This window comes from Barbus barbus (genome assembly GCF_936440315.1).
Source record: "Barbus barbus genome assembly, chromosome: 30".
NCBI classification, from domain to species: Eukaryota; Metazoa; Chordata; class Actinopteri; order Cypriniformes; family Cyprinidae; genus Barbus; species Barbus barbus.
The window spans coordinates 736261-754306 of NC_136758.1; the positions used below are offsets into that span (position 1 = coordinate 736261).

An 18046-nucleotide genomic window follows, 5' to 3' on the forward strand; every position below is an offset into this window, starting at 1 on the left:
CAGTGTAATACTTTTTTTGCAACTTATTTCAATACCGTGATAATACCATACACCGTAATAACAGCTTCAGCAATTAATGCAACATGAAAATCTGATGCCGTCACATGCCAAGCTGTGAGCAACGAGGCAAACACAACCAATGTGCTTAAATTGAACAAAACTCACATTTAAAAGGGCAGTTTTAAAAAAAAGAAAAGAAAAGATAAAATCTCTCAAAAAAATATTAAAATGAAAAATGCAACCATCTTTACAGTTTTTGCACCACTTGAGATGGAATGACTTGTGGATTATGCACATTTTAATTTTTGTCTGAACTATTCCTTTAAGAGTCCCTCTGATCAGAACTATTAATGTTTTACTCAGACTAGATTACATAACTAAATGCCAATGACTAATTTATTGTACAGTGTTATTCTGCAGTGTTTCACCATGAGTGACTCCTCTGCAGTCAAACCAGCAGTAACGTGACTCATCAACTGAGACACCGCAAACTTCCTTAGGTCTCTCACACACACACACACACCCCTCAATCCTTCCTGCTTGCCAAGAGCTTGTCACTTCACACACACGGTTGTGTTCCTGCAGGACAAACACGCGAGCTCAAAGAGAATTCAGGAAGCATCAGACACTTCTGTAGGAGCTGATCAGCTCACTTCCCATGAGCTTCACTGACAATCTGTCTCGATGACAGGAGTTATATCAACTCTATCAAAAGGCAAGTTTATTTATATAGCACATTTCATACACAGTGGTAATTCAAAGTGCTTTACATAAAAGAAAGTAAAATAATCACAAAAAAAAAAAACAAGGAATTAGAAAAATAATAATATTAATAATAAAAACAAGGAATTTAAAAACAAACATTCTCAAGCTTTGTTCAAATGCTTCCGCACCAATTAAAAAAACACCTTCCAAATCACCTAACTATTCCACTACTTCAGCCCCTACTTACTGTGACCATCAGAAACCAGACAAACACAACTCAGAGCTCCTACTTTCATCTGATTAACCAACACACGTCTTTCTTTGCCCACATTCTCTTTACCATCACAGCACGCACTTTAGCCTTCAGTTTAAACTTTAAAATTAATTTAAAACAGTTAAGAATAGAAAATTATTATACATAAAACACAGTGACTCAAACAAGTAAAAGTACTTTTAAAATCAATCCTAAATGTAACTGGAAGCCAGTGTAAGGACCTGAGGACTGGTGTGATATGCTCAGATTCTCTGGTTCTAGTCAGAATCCTGGCAGCAGTGTTCTGGATGAGCTGCAGTTGTCTAATGGTCTTCTTGGGAAGGCCGGTGAGGAGACCATTACAGTAATCCACCCTGCTGGTGATAAAGGCATGAACAAGTTTCTCCAAGTCTTGATTGGAGACAAAACATCTAATTCTTGCAATGTTTTTGAGATGATAGTATGCTGATTTAGTTATTGCTTTGACATGACTACTGAAACTAAGGTCTGTCTCCAGAATCACCCCAAGATTTCTGACTTGATTTTTCGTTGTTTGACCCCTAGAGTCAAGGTATGCGTTCACCTTGAGAACTTCATCTTTGTTTCCAAATGCAATGATTTCAGTTTTCTCCTTGTTTAACTGAAGAAAGTTCTGGCACATCCAACTGTTAATTTCATCAATGCATTGGCAGAGGGAGTCAATGGGGCTGTAGTCATTTGGAGATAAGGCTAGGTAAATCTGGGTATCATCAGCATAGCTGTGATTCTTGGTTCTTCCTCATTATCTGACTTAGTGGGAGCATATACAGGTTAAACAAGAGCGGTGCAAGAATTGAGCCTTGTGGGACTCCACATGTCATGGCCGTCCACTTAGACTTATGCTCTCCTATACTCACATAATAACCTCTCCCTTCTAAGTATGACCCAAACCATTTGAGTGCCATCCCAGAAAGCCCGACCCAGTTTTCCAGTCTCTCTAGAAGTATGTTATGATCGACAGTGTCAAACGCAGCACTAAGATCTAGTAGTACCAGCACTGATATTTTGCCAGAATCAGAATTAAAGCGAATATCATTTATTATCTTAATGAGTGCTGTCTCTGTGCTGTGATGTGCTCGGAAACCAGATTGAAAATTGTCCAGGTATCCATTTGAGTTTAAGTAGCTGTTCAGCTGATTAGAAACTACCTTTTCAATAATCTTACCTATGAAAGGAAGATTTGATATGGGTCTATATTTGCTCAACATGGTGTTATCAAGATTGCGCTTTTTCAGAAGGGGCTTAACAACTGCAGTTTTAAGGGAGTTTGGAAAAGTCCCAGAAAGAAGTGAGGCGTTCACCACTTCTAAGAGATCAGCTTCTAAACAGTTAAGCACATTTTTGAAAAAGGATGTGGGAAGTGTGTCAAGATAGCAGGTTGACGATTTAAAGGAACACCCCACTTTTTTTGGAAATAGGCTCATTTTACAACTCCAAGAGTTAAACAGGTGAGTTTTACCGTGTTTGAATCCATTCAGCCGATCTCCGGGTCTGGCGGTAGCACTTTTAGCTTAGCATAGCATAGATCATTGAATCGGATTAAACTATTAGCATCTCGCTCAAAAATGACTAAAGAGTTTCGATAATTTTCCTATTTAAAGCTTGAGTCTTCTGTAGTTACATCGTGTACTAAGACCGACGGAAAATGAATAATCAAGGAACTTTGCTGCTGTACCATGGGTGCAGCAGGTTCAGTGATATTACGCAGCGCCTGAAAGTAGTCCCCAGCTATATCATAACTAGTTTCCTAGCTGGGGACTACTTTCAGGTGCTGCGTAATATCACTGAACCTGCTGCACCCATGGTACAACAGCAAAGTTCCTTGATTATTACGCCGGAACGAGAGTATAGTTCCTCATCAAGAGAGTATAGCTGAGAATGATGAGATGAAAGTTTTGGGCAAATCATGAACAGAAGGCATGACAGTACCAGATCCTTTGACAGAGAAGCAGCAGTGAAATACCTTAGGCATTAATCATATCATGAGCAATCACACTTGCTTTGATCTTCTGACACATCAGAGGTCAAAACTGTAAGTTTCAGACTTCAGAGACTCATCCTCACTGCAATATCATCACCGGTGAGCAACGACAACAGTCACCGATCTTAAAGAAGATGAAGAACAGATAATGAGTTTCTGAAACAAGGTCAGACTGAGGGTGGAAAATCATCATGTACTGCAAATATATGACTGTTTTTAAGCAAAAAGAACCCTAACATTGAAAGTGAACTACAGGGACCTGAACAGGCGTGAGATCAGGAGGGTTATGAACAGGCCGGTTCTTGACAGCTATAGAAGGGTGGGCTGGCAGGTATCCTGGGTGGGCATTATTATTATTTGTAACACTCTGTGGTTGTTCCTGAGTTACAGGTGATTGTCTAAACGTGGATTCGGTGGAAAAATGGACCCGGTGGAACTTGTTGTTGGCGTCTGTGCAGGAGTCTATCGGAGCGCTCAGGAGATATGCAGCTTACGGGAGATCACCGCCGCATCCGAGGAGTTCCTGTTTTGATTAATCTTTCTGGAGATTGGACTTTTTGGTTTTGTAATGGTTCTGGTTGGACTGTGTTCAATTGTGTTACTTACAAGCACTTGCTGACATACTGACTATCATCTACACTGATTTCTAAACATTACACATTTACTTTTTTTAGTAAAATAAATTTATTTGGTAAAGCAGTGGATGTGTGCAGCGTCTCCCTGATTTTGTTGCGTTCGTAGAAAAGAGCGTAACAATATTTATAAGCTACTGTAGATATTGCTATATTAACTATATTACACACACTGAAAAAAGAGCAATATCATGCACTCACAACAAAATAAACTTTTTTTCTTTATTGAATAGTAAAGATCATTTCTCTGGATCATTGTTTCTACAGTGGTGATTCTTTTCAACTAACTTTATTTATACCAAACAAGGCCATAATCATGTCTAGAACATTGGGGGGACCCAAAATATAAAAGACCAGACAACTATGGTAATGGTATTTATTTAAAGAAACTAAATGCGATTTTCTAGGCCGATATGGCTAGGAACTATACTCTCATTCCGGCGTAATAATAATAATAATATCATTGCGCCCGCTCCACCCATGGTACGGCTAGGGATGTAACGGTGTGAAAATTTCTTATCACGATTATAGTGACCAAAATTATCACGGTATTGTTAAAATGTCCTGAAGATGTCCAAAATCACCTTAGATAACGGCAGAAGTCAACAGGCTTTTTAATATCCAAAATATTGCCAAAACGGTTTCATTTCGTTTTGAAACTAAATCATCCGTGATAGTCTTGTCTGTCTCACCTCACTCTTCTTGTCAGTCAGTCGACTCCTCACGTGATAAATGAAATCTGATCTGTGATTCGGCTGTCCTTCGGCACGCTGCATTGAGCAGCCGTGTTCAGTTTTTAATTGTAGTGTCTGCTAACTGAAATAAATGATTTTTATTAGAGGTCAACCGATTAATCGGACGTTTTTTGGCATTTTTTAATTTAGTGCTGCAAATTGGGCCGATTTATAGGCAGGCGCATCTGCAGGCAGCTAAGTGTTGTTGTGGAACGGCATACCCTCTGAGGCTGCGTGAGACGGAGCAACTCACACTTGAATCTGCAGCAATGCCTTGTTCACACACACAGCTTCAGCTAACGAGCTGATTATAACGTGCACTTTCCTCATTAAATTGTGTGTGTGTGGGTCTGGCAATAGCCTCCACGATATCGTCGCTCGTGGCCACTGCACTCTTAAGCAGTTATGAGCAGCAGGCTGTGTGTAACATGGGTGAAATCTTATAATTTTGTTATCACTATGGTCATTTGATGTATAGCATTGTCCAGTGTTTCCCATACATTGAGTTATAGCGGGGAAGTCGTGGCCTAATGGTTAGAGAGTCAGACTCTAATCCAAAGGTTGTGGGTTCGAGTCTCGGGCCGGCAGGGATTGTAGGTGGGGGGAGTGAATGTCCAGCGCTCTCTCCACCCTCAATACCACGACTGAGGTGCCCTTGAGCAAGGCACTGAACCCCCAACTGCTCCCCAGGTGCGTGTTCACGGTGTGTGTGTGTGTTCACTGCTGTGTGTGTGTGTGTTCACTGCTGTGTGTGTGTGTGTTCACTGCTGTGTGTGCGTGTGTTCACTGCTGTGTGTGCGTGTGTGTTCACTGCTGTGTGTGCGTGTGTGTTCACTGCTGTGTGTGTGTGTGTTCACTGCTGTGTGTGTGTGTGTTCACTGCTGTGTGTGTGTGTGTGTTCACTGCTGTGTGTGTGTGTGTGTGTTCACTGCTGTGTGTGTGTGTGTGTTCACTGCTGTGTGTGTGTGTGTGTGTGTGTGTGTTCACTGCTGTGTGTGTGTTCACTGCTGTGTGTGTGTGTGTGTGTGTGTGTGTGTTCACTGCTGTGTGTGTGTGTGTGTGTGTGTGTGTGTGTGTTCACTGCTGTGTGTGTGTGTGTGTTCACTGCTGTGTGTGTGTGTGTGCGTGCGTGTGTTCACTGCTGTGTGTGTGTGTGTGTTCACTGCTGTGTGTGTGTGTGTGTTCACTGCTGTGTGTGTGTGTGTGTGTGTTCACTGCTGTGTGTGTGTGTGTGTGTGTGTGTGTGTGTGTTCACTGCTGTGTGTGTGTGTGTGTGTGTGTGTTCACTGCTGTGTGTGTGTGTGTGTGTGTGTTCACTGCTGTGTGTGTGCACGTTGGATGGGTTAAATGCAGAGCACGAATTCCGAGTACTTCACTTATTTATCGTCACAATATCAAAACTGACTGCCTCAAATTTATTTTCCAAAAGGCTAATGCTTCGTTGAATAAACCGAGCACTGCACATTTCGAACCCTCTGTGTCATAACATCACATGACTCCATGTAAATATCACCATATCAATAAGCTATTCATAATTTTTCTCTACCTCATATTGCTGCTATTATATACCCTGTACAACTTTTTTGCACATTATTTTTGCACATTCCTCTTAGTACTATTTAAGTCAACAACATACTGACCTGCACATTTATATTTATATTTTTTATCTATCTTTTTATTTTATTTTATTCTTTTATTTTATTTTATTTTTTTCTACTTTTCTTCTCTTAATATTTGTATACTTTATAATTGCATTGTCCTTGGAGCGGACCTGACCTACATTTCACTGCTGGTTATACTCTGTATAATTGTGTATGTGACAAATAAAACTCTTGAATCTTGAATCTTGAATCAAAATTAAAATGCAGCGTGGGTGTTTTTATATGAATGTATCTTTAAAAAGCACTGACCATCTTTAGAAAAGCTTTGATGTTATTTTAATTTCATCTTTCCTGTAATGCCTGATAAAGTAGCGTTTGTGAGCGCAGCGCTGATTTGATTACAGCCGTTACCGGGGAAACCCCTATATCTCCTGCTCCAACAGCGCCTCCTGCTGCAGAGAAGGAAATTGCATGTGCAGGTCTGCGGGAAACACTGGTGTCTGTCAGCAAACATAAACAAAAAGCATGCTTCAGAACTGTTTTGAGAAGGTGCTTAAGTTTTGAGCCATGTATTATTACTATGAATTAGACTAGTACTACTACTATTACTATCTCATACCCTGCAATAATCATTTACTAAAACTCTCTTTTATAAAGATGAAAGGGAAAAAGAAGAAAATCAGCCAAACATATCGGCCAAAATAATTGAGCATCATATATCGACCATCGGCTGCCCTGATTTCTAAATATCGGCATCGGCCAGAGAAAAACCCATATCGGTCGACCTCTATTTTTTTTATTACTATAAAAACAATCAGAACGAAGGTGGCGGGCGGTGGGCAAGTGACACAGCCAGTGTTGCAGCTTAACACCAGTATCACCGCCAACACTGTCTATTGCAGCAAGCCTAGCCGACACCGATAACGATAATTATTATATTTATATAATAATGTACTACATTATGTACGTGATTTTTTCCCCCTTTTTTTTTTGTTTTTTATAAATTTGCAAAGATTTCTAACAAACTTCTTTCACGTTGTCTTTTTGGAGTGTTGTTTGTAGAATTCTGAGGAAAATAATCAATTTAATCCATTTTGGAATAAGGCTGTAACATAAAATGTGGAAAAAGTGAAGCGCTGTGAATACTTTCTGGATGCACTGTATATTTAACACACCAATTTTAATTTTAAAATTATAAAAAAGTTTTTTGAATGAATGATTCAATAACAAATACTTCACTTGTTTCATTACTAGATGAATCGTTTTTGAACGAATCTCTTGAATGAATGATTCAATGGCATTTTTTAACAGTCACTTGTCGCCACCTACTGGCGAAACTATGCAATTGACGCAAAAGTTATTTGAAGCACCAGTTACTTTCAAAAGATGACTTGTTCTATATTAATCACTACCATAAACATCGATGTTTATATACTAACGAAACACTTTGATCCCAGTATTTCTGTGATAGTATGAATGACTGTAAGACAGAAATAATACTGTGTAGTTGAAAAGACTGTTTGTGAAGCGGCTTCTGCGAAGCGTCTGAATGTTCCGGTGGGATTTTTTTCAAAGGTTTAATAGACACAGGTGAATCGTTGTCATTTAGAAATCAGATCACGGGGGTGTTTGACTCGAGATTGCAATCTTTTAGTGATTAATCGTGCAGCTCTACATTAAAAATGAGAAAAAATTGCACTTGTACAGTAAAAAATGCACCTCAACATCAGTTTTAGATGATAAATATCATGCCTTGGAGAAGTTAATGGCCCAGTTTCACAGACGGGGTTTAGACTAAGCCAGGATTAGGCCACAGTTTAATTAGGACATTCAAGTCATTTTTATAAACATGCTTAGAAAAAAAAAGCATTACTGATGTGCATCTTGAGACAAAACAAAGGCACTGATATATTTTAAGATCAGTCAGTGCAAGTTTATTTCACTAGAAACAGCTCAAACTTACATTTTAGTCTAGGACTAGACTTAAGCCTTGTCTGTGAAACTGGGGGAATGTGTACGAATGACTACACAATATGAAAAGCTTCAGACGTCTTCTGACATGACAGCCCAGAGAACAGCACAAAAACACACTCAGCAAAACATCATCCAGTTATAAATCGTTAATCATTTAATCAATTAGCTGAATGTGCATTAAACAGTTTCATGCTAAACGCACCCAATGCTCATTAGTGATGCACTGACGTATCTGTCAATCATCTATCAACCAATTCCAGTCATTTTGGCCAGCTGTCTCAAAGCAACTAAGTGATTATTTCCTGATAATTCAAAGGAAAAAATAGTGCAGCATAATAAAAGCATATCCATTTCTCAAGTATGGCAATTCAGGTGACTATTCATAAATAATCTGACTATTTTAAGAATGAAAATGTATTTACAATAAAAAAAAAAATGCTTTCATAAGCATCAGTTTCTGAAGTATATGTAACTAAATTAGGAGAAAATCAAAAAGTCAAGTGTATTTAACAATGAGTTCTCCACGCGTGGCATTACTCATTGATTGACTTAATGACAATCAATTTATAGAAAATGCCATCCCTTGTGTGTGTGTGTGTGTGTGTGAGTGTGAGTGTGAGTGTCTGTATGTATGTGTGTGTGTGTGTGTGTGTGTGTGTATGTATGTGTGTGTGTGTGTGTGTGTGTGTGTATGGGCACGCGGGTTCTTTATGAATGGAGGCGGGTCACGTGTCTCCGGTGCTGTCAGAGAGCTTCAAACACATCATATTAACCTCGAAACAGCGAACAATCCGCAGAAATCCGTCGCGGAGCATCGAAAGCCGCTGTCAGCTCTCGTGTTTCGGACATTTTTATGAATGAGTGTTGTGATGATTGAGAAAACATGGCGCCCTGCGCTCTGAGGCTGCGTGTCAATCCCGCAAACATCCTGTCTAGATAGACACCTCACAGAAACTCACATCTGACCAGCAGCAGCACTCAAATCTGCTGTATTTACAACTTACACCTGTTCATTATTAAGAGTCAACATAAGTATTTCTATCACACTAATGGACAGCGCTCCAGCTACAATAATAACCCATGCCGTATCGCTACAGTTTCATGTGTCCATCAACAACATATATAGACACCGTGAGTTTAATCTGAGGATACAAGACACATTCTGCCAAATAGTGTGCGCGAGAGAGTGTGTGTGTGAGTGAGAGAGAGTGTGTGTGTGCGAGAGAGTGTGTGTGTGAGTGAGAGAGAGTGTGTGTGTGCGAGAGAGTGTGTGTGTGAGTGAGTGTGAGAGAGTGAGAGTGTGTGCGAGAGAGTGTGTGTGTGAGTGAGTGTGAGAGAGTGAGAGTGTGTGAGTGAGAGAGAGTGAGTGAGTGAGTGTGTGTGTGTGTGAGAGTGTGTGTGTGTGAGCACTTACTCGCTGTTTGGGTCTGATTCTTCGCTCATTTTTCCTCACGGGGATCCAAATCCTGTAAATATGATGCAGCTCGCGCTCACGGCGAGGAAATAAAGCGCAAATATCTCCATGTTGTCGGTGAGAGCAGCACGAAAGGCCGTCACCGTTCCTGAGAAGCCCAAACACTGGATTCAGAACGGGAAGGGTGTGTGGAAGCAGTGAAAGAAACACTTCCATCCATCCGAGCGATAAATCACATCCAGCGGGGAAACCATCGGCGCCTTCCTCATCCTGATCAGACACAAATCCCCAAATCCCTGCGAGAGCGAGTTTGGAAAACCCTCACGACAGAATTCAGCGATGAAACGGAGACCCGGCTGCTGTACGCTTCCTCGGCGCAGAGTCTCGGATCGGGACGGAATGCGTGACAAGAACGCGGCGAACGATGGGAATTCTTCCTGGAAGTTTGGGGGATCTGCTTTACGCGAACTCCATTTTCAGCGCAGGCGAATCACGTCGGAAAACTGGGCGGAAGAGCGGAGGCCTGAGCGCGTGAGCGCAGATCCCTCCGCCCCTCATTCAGTCCAGCCGGCCTTCATCCTCATCCGCTCACCTGAGCCTCCTCCTCACCGAGAGTTTGGGGAAATGACCCTCATATATGTGACCCTGGACCACAAAACTGTCTTAAGGGTCAATTTTGTGAAATTGAGATTCATACACCCTCTGAAAGCTGAATAAATAATCTTTCCATTGATGTATGGTTTGTTATGATAGGACAATATCTGGCTGAGATACAACTATTAGAAAATCTGGAATCTGAGGGAGCAAAAAAATCTAAATATTGAGAAAATCTCCTTTAAAGTTGTTCAAATGAAGTTCTTAGCAATGCATATTACTAATCAAAAATGAAGTTTTGATATTTACGGTAGGAAATTTACTAAATATCTTGATGGAACATGATCTTAATATCCTAATGATTTTTGTCATAAAAGAGAAATGTATAATTTTGATCCATACAATGTATTGTTGTCTATTGCTACAAATATACCTGTGTTACTCATGACTGCTTTTGTGCTGCAGGGACACATATTAAAGCACTTGGCTTTTAATAGAGACCCCAAACGTCCTGAAGATGATTCTTCAGATATTCTGCCAGTGTCAGGGAGTAACTAGGTCACTGAATAATTAAATTATGAAAATGTTAACAATTGCAAAGGGGATTTCATCTGAATATTTTCACACACACACAGATTTAATTGACTTCTTTCATAAATTTCATGAGTTCTCTTTCCTACTTTCCGTCTGTTTCAGTTGTTAGAACCATTTCTTGTGTAAGTTGTTGTTTTTTAGCATGTGTGTTTGGCTCTGGGTTATTTCTTTTAGGATTACTGATCAATTAATGTAGTTTGATTTTTATTATCTATTTTAATTTTAGTTAAAGTTGCAGTAATGTGTGTCATTTTATTAGTTTTTCTGTATAGTCTGTATAGGTTTATTACGTTTTAGTCTTTATTTAATTTGAGTTATTTTAGTACTTCCAACAAACTACATGGAAATGAAAGAATATTGAATTTATAAATGTGTGTGTGCGTCTGTGTGTGTGTGTGTGTGTGTGTGTGTGTGTGCGTGTGTGTGCGTCTGTGTGTGTGTGTGTGTGTGGTTCATGCACATATCTGTAGTTTTGGGTTTTTTGGTGTTTGGCTTAGTGTTATGTTAGAATCATTATTATACTTTTATACCTTTTGTTCTTTAATATTTTGAATTGTTTTTAGCTTTATTTTTTGTTTTCATTTAAATGTTAAGTTTTTGACATTTTGTTGTATGCATTTGTCATTTTTATTTAATTTCTTTATTTTTTTTAAATGTATATATATAGTATTTATAAAGTTTTAGCCTTTAGTTTTGGATCTGTTTTAGCTGTTTTAATGCTACAATTGATTGCTTCTGTTGTCCTCATTTGTAAGTCGCTTTGGATAAAAGCATCTGCTAAATTACTAAATATAATATATAATATATATATATAAAATATGTAAATTGCACTGACTGCTCTAAAATATGAGACACCAATGTTTCAGGAGTTTAGGACGCAGAATAGTGCTTATTCAATACCTGTTTTATTTCCTGGGTTTATGTATATGCTTTATTTTTAAGCTTAACTGTTTTTTTCCCAAAGCATTGTTAGATGCCAGTGTTTCCTGTCATAGTTATGCAAACATTTGATTTCAAAAACAGTATCATAGCTATTAAACTATATATTATCATTTTAAATTTGCATTGAACATCAGAACAATCTCTAAGTAAAAAGAGATGCTAAAGTCTGATTTAACCCTGCCTGCTTTACATGTTTGAAAATGATTTACAGTTTGGTTAGAAGTTTAGAAAAGTAATCCAATGTAATCAGTTACATTACTTTAATAAAGCAATTGAAATAGTTACACTACTTTTCCATTTGTAATCTGTAACCTATTCCATTTCCAGAGTAACCTTCCCAACACTGCAGACCCACAATGAAAAGCATCATAAACCATGATCTCAGATGATATGATGTAAAGCAATGACCTGCGTGGTGTGTTTACCTGTTTGTTTGTCTGAATTTCACTTATTTTGAGTCCAAGTCAAATATGAATCAAATAAGGATCTGAGTTGTAAAACTGAAATGGTTAGTCATACAGTGGTTGGTTATATAAGAGTTTCTCCAAATAGAAAGAGCTTAATTTTTTTGGTTGTCATAGCGACAGTATGTTGTTTAAGAAGCTTCTTTGTGTTTTTCTATAGTTCAGATCCACACATCTCATAAGACTAGTCATCTTCACTGCAGGTTTCCTTCAACTTCATGATTCTTAAAGGGATCGTTCAGTCAGATGATGACAGAATGATCAGTTTTGGCTGAACGGTCCCTTTAAATCATATATGGATATAGTGTATTAACAGTATTTTCAGACTGAAGGGGAATTTTAGTACTGAAACTCCCCTTCTGCGCCGTGTCCTTCACTATGTAACCTTTAGTCACTCAACACTGAGTCCTGAGTCATTGGTGATGTGTGAACGCTTCAGTCTTGAGGGCTTCTCACTTCAGTATCGAAGGCAGTGCTGCGGCCGGCTCGCGCACACACCAAGAGGAAGTGGACTCTTCTGAGACTGGTCAAATGGAAATCCCCAAACGCCAATCTGAGCTCCACACACACAACAACATCAGCCGCTGACCTGCTCAAGACTCTTCATTTCTGCAACATTTCCTGAGATGCACTTGGCAAATCATACTTGAATGCTTCTATTGTCTGCGTGTCATTTTCAGTAAAACAAATGCTATAAATACCACCACCAGTTTTGGTATTGAAACCAGACACAAACAGGCGAGAGCAATGTTCTGTGTATTATAACGTTGCCTTCATAAAAATAAACCAGTTCCTCATGTGGTCGTCACAGGTCAGATCTGAAGAAGCAGATACTCTTTAAAATAAGGTGCTTCACGATGCCAGAGAAGAACCTTTTAGTCTAAATGGTTCCATAAAGAATCTTTAACATCTGAAGAACCTTTCTGTTTCACAAAAGCTTCTTTGTGGCGAAAGAAGGTTCTTCAGATTATAAAAAGGGAAGATGGTTCTTTAAAGAACCTTTGACTGAATAGTTCTTTGTGGAACCAAAAATGGTTCTTCTATGGCATCTCTGTGAAGAACCTTTTAAACTCCCTTATTTTTAAGAGTGCATGGCTTCTGACTTTAAAGGCGTCTCAGATGTAATTCCTCATCAAGCACACACATGGCAACACAAGCTCTTTCTTGAACTCCTGCAGTACTGGAATAAAGTGTTTGAGGAGTTTGCGAGGAATGGACTTGTTTGTGATGGATGTGTGAAGTACGGTGCACATGTGAACCGAGCTCTTTAATAAAGTTTTTATGGTTTCTCATGGTTTATGCAAAAAGGTGAGCTGATGAAGACTAGTTTATACACTTTATATGCTTTAGTCTGTAAAACAATCACATTATTATTGGGTGCGTTGATAATATAATTGTGTATATGTTATGTCAGTGTTTCCTAATCCTGGACCAGTGTAACCTCAACACTGCACATTTTACATGTCTCCCTAATCAAACACACCTAATTCAACTCATCAGCTGATTAGAAGAGACCCCAAGACCTCAAATGCGTGTCAGATAGAGAGACATAAACAAACTAGTGAACTGAACTGTCCAAAAGAACCAGTTTGTGGAAAAGAATCAGATTTTACCGTTTGCCTGAGGCTCTGGATTACAGTAATAATGTTGTAAATAATGTTCAGTTTCTTGCACAGACTGATCGTTTCGCTTCATAAGACCTCATTATATCGTCAGGAGCCACGGGGATTCATTCTGTGTTCCTTGATATGGATTTATTTTGACTCTTAAGTGTTGGTAGCCACTGACTGGCTTTTTATGAATCACCAAAATGTATGCAAGATGGTTCAAGTGTCAAGAATCATTTTTAGTATATTAAGTACAAAGTTAGTGTGTGAAAATAGAGCACTTTAAGTACATTATGGAAGTGCACTTGTTTTTCACCTGGGACATAATATGCCATTTCCCAAATATCTGCATGATTGCAAATGTGATATTCATTTGATAAAAGTTTTTTTTAATAAAAAAAGTTAATTACATTAAATGACCATTGTTAGACACAACATTGTCAAATTTGTCTATTTTTGCTGTGTTTTGCCACCGAAAATACAGTTGTCAACATGAAGTGGGGGAAAAAAAGATAATCAAAGTGTCCTAGGTTTTAGGTTTTAGGACAACTTTGATGAAAGGTTTTCCAAACCACAGAACATTTGAGTGGTGTTTCCTTCTTGAATGAATGAATCAGTGGTTGAACGAATCGGAGTAAATGATTCAGTTACTCTTTCACAAAACAGTCACTTGTTTTGTTCATGAATGAATCAGCCGGTTTGAACGAATTGTTTGAATGAATGATTCTATGATTCACTTAAGACTTGTCGCCACCTACTGGTGGGTTTGGTTTCACTCACACTCGTTTACTTAGCTATCTGCATGGGGACTTTACATAGACTTCTAATGTTTTCATATAGCCTACAGATAGTTATAGATTTTATAAACTAATCCTAACCCACACCCTAACCCTACCCCTCACAGAAAACTTTCTGCAGTTTTACACTTAAAAAAAACTAACTTTTGTTTGCTTAATTTTTTTTTATACCAGTTTTACAAGTGAGGGCGTCCCCAAAGAGAGGTTTTGTCAGATTTAGCTCACTTTTGGGTACACATTTGTCTCCAAAATATGGTTAAGTAAAAATACACACACACACAAACACACACGCGTTGGGTTTCCATGTTTTATGGGTTCATAGACATAATGGTTTCTATTCTATTTTCTATTTTCTTTCCTGGTATTGACTGGTATTACTATACTTGTGGGGACATTTACATACAGCACATAACGTAGGGAATACCAGGACCCCACCCCCGACAAACACACACATGCATATGATCAATAATAATAATAATTAATAATAACATAAAATCATTTGATATAATAGTTTTTTTAAAGATGGATTTCATTGATTTCATTTGATTGATAACAGGCCTATAGTAAGTACTTAAAATTACTTGAAAAACACATTTTTAGTAGCTCAAATTGAATTTTCATTTCATATGCCAACTTTAAGTCTTTTTTTTCTTTTCTTTTTTACAAATAATCTTGCACTGTGACATATCTCTCAAAACAAAGGATGGCACATCTAGACATAAGATGTCAATGAATTCAAAACTTCCCATCATTTATGTGATAAAATCAGAAGACAGTAATACAGAAGCTGTTATAACACATGTCAGATATTATGAAAGGGCAAAAGCAGTGATTGAAATGAATCAGGAAAACAGGCAAAGTCTGTCCTGGAGCTCTGTAATATTTAGGGCAGTGAGGTTACACAATTTGTGTGCTTTTGTGTCTCTTGACTCAAACCTGATGTCACACAGCACAGGGCTCGTAGTGCACTACATCTGTGACGTGGCATGAGGATGAATGACTGAGGACAGTCTGTCTGAGTGAAGTGCTCAGGTGACTCCAGAGGAAGTGAAAGGAGACGACGCTCTGATCTGTTAAACCTCGCTGGAGAGATGATGAATGTGAAGGCAGCAGAGCGTGGACTCGAGGAGGCCTGAGAAGCTCATGCAGATGTGAGTGGAGTTGGAAGCAGAGGGAGTCGAAGCATGACGGCGAGGTGTAGAGGAGAAGAATGCCTCTGATTCAGGCCTTTCATGTCTGCAGGCCCATGCGTGTCCAATAGTGTGTGTGTGTGTGTGTGTGTGTATGAAGGGGAAGCGGCTCAACATGTTGAATGGAGCTTTTGTTCTGGGCCGGCTGTGGCTTTTTTACATTCTGCAGTGCTGCAGATGGAAGTGAAGCGGCCCGCATGAGCTCATGAACAAATCCCACAATGCTGATCTGCAGTCAGTGATCAGATGCTCCATATGGGATCAGAGCTCTGGACACATTTGAGATATTTGGCAGTGTATGGCGCCACCTACTGGATGAACAGTCTCTTTTTCTAACTCGACCACACTGAGTGTTTGAGGCTATCAGCCAGTGTTGGATGTGGTTTATGTGGAAGGTTGATTGAGGTTATAGATGGGGAAATAAACCTCATGAAGCTCTGAGTCTTTCCCTTTGATTCAGGGAGATATATCTGCTGGCTAGTACAACTTACAACAGAAATATAATGATAATATATAGATTTGATATGTGTTACTAAATGGAAGAACTGTATTCATTTTCTCATTCCTGACATAAGAACATAAGATTGATGAAATGATCACCCCCTCACTAAACACCAAACCATAACAATTTCCCCAAAAGTAGAGAAAAGTATTGCTACATGAATCTACATACATTAAAAACAATATCCTGTGCTCTGCAACCTGACAGATCTTTTAATTAAAATGATCACTGAATACCTTTAAAGGGATAGTTCACATAAAATGTTTATAAACACAGATTTTATTTATTAGAATTTCACATTCATTTTTGTTCATCCATTGAAATCTATAATCAAAATCTTCAGGCATTGAAGACATTGTAAAAGTTTAACAAGTCTTCTGAAGAGACTTGATCTCTTCTCTGATTCTTGCGTGTCAAAGCAAGCACGATTGAGCTCTCAAACAAACGTTCTTATCTAGTTAAATCTGTTTATTACATGAAGTGATTTTACTTCCCTGGAGTAGACCTTTTATAATGAATTATGATATTTCTGATTTCTGGAGCTTGACAGATGTTGATGGTTGATGGACAAAAATGGTTGAGGTTGATGCGGTACCATGCACACAAATCTGTATTATATTTAGTATTTCAAAGGTAAAAAAAAGGGTATTTTTTTCTTCACTGTGATTGTCTGATTAGGAATCAATCAGTGAGTGACAGATATTCTTCATATAATAAAAAAAAAATCTAATTTTATTGATTTGAACCAAAAACCACGTGATGTCCCCTCCAATGGATGGAATATGGTCTGAAGGGTTACGTCTGTTCTTCAAATGAAAGCACACCATATGAAAATGATGGTGGGACTTTCATCTGTGAGTGACTGTTTAATCTTTGAAGACTGTGATAATTGTGAGACTGAACACTGTGATGAATGAAGAACTGTGACGTGTGTCTGCAGACAGTGGCACAGTCAGATGATCCAGAACTGATGAGCAGCGAGATTGTGAGACGAAGCAGCACCGAATGGATTCCTGCATCTGGGTTTGACTGAGAGAGTTGGTAAAAAGGCAACAAGGTTCTGCAGAAAATAAATAATGATATTGTTCTTGCACAGCAGAGCAAAGGAAAACAGCTCTCCATAAAACACACACTTCAAAATAAAGCTTTCAAAGGCCACAGAAGCACCAGTTCTGGTTTCCCAAAGAACCTCTCAGTTTTTAAAAGAACCATGTTTAGTGTGAAGAACATTTTAATAACCTATAGAAGTTTTTTTCCACTATAAAGGTCTCTGGAATTCTTCTCTGGAAAACATGAGCTCTTAATTTAGCAGGCTCCAGGTGAAAGCCAGTGTCACCTAGCAAAGCTGAAGGGGAAAGACCCGTGGTGTGTGAACACACACTCAGGATCCTGGAAGAGCTGAGCTTTCCTCATCAGGCCTCATGTGAAAGCCACACTCACTCCTGTACAGTAGAGTACAGTCTCACAGAGATGAACATCTGCATCCCAAAGCCGTCCCAGTTACACCCTAAAATTATGCATTCCTTTTCGGAAGAAAAAGTACATATTTTTGAGTATATTAATGAATGAATTATATATTATATGCATGTGTTGAGTATCATCATTATAGAGTATATTATTAAACTTAACAGTCCCCATCTGACCACCACCATATTTCAGTAATACAGAAAATAGACAAATAAAATAGGAATTATACTCATTTGATTCATATTTGTGTTTGAGATATTTTAACTCTTTGGTTCTGAGTACATGAACTGATGAATTAATACATTTCTTCTTCCAATATATAAAATACTAAAGCAATGCGATTTCACAATGTCTTCATTATAAGATTTCTTAGCAAAACGAATTGTTTAAACAAAGAATCTTCAGCAGGAGGGAGAAGTCTTCAGGTGCATTATGAAGAGGAATGATCTCTGAAATATGGCTGTGAGCAGCAGTGATGATAAAAACAGTGCCATCTGCTGGCTGCATGAAAACAGTGCACTGTGGGTAAAATCAAACACATATAATAGACCTTTAT

General features: G+C 38.6%; 1 protein-coding gene across 1 annotated transcript in view; it reads right to left on the reverse strand.

Annotated features, from left to right (window-relative positions):
• spred1 (sprouty related EVH1 domain containing 1) overlaps nt 1-9974 on the reverse strand; it is a 56448-nt gene extending 46474 nt beyond the window's left edge. The window contains exon 1 of the mRNA XM_079385881.1: nt 9334-9974. Coding sequence (XP_079242007.1) covers nt 9334-9362 — 29 coding nt within the window. The 5' untranslated portion in view covers nt 9363-9974. The remainder of the gene's footprint in view (nt 1-9333) is intronic.
• Nucleotides 9975-18046: the final 8072 nt, after the last annotated feature.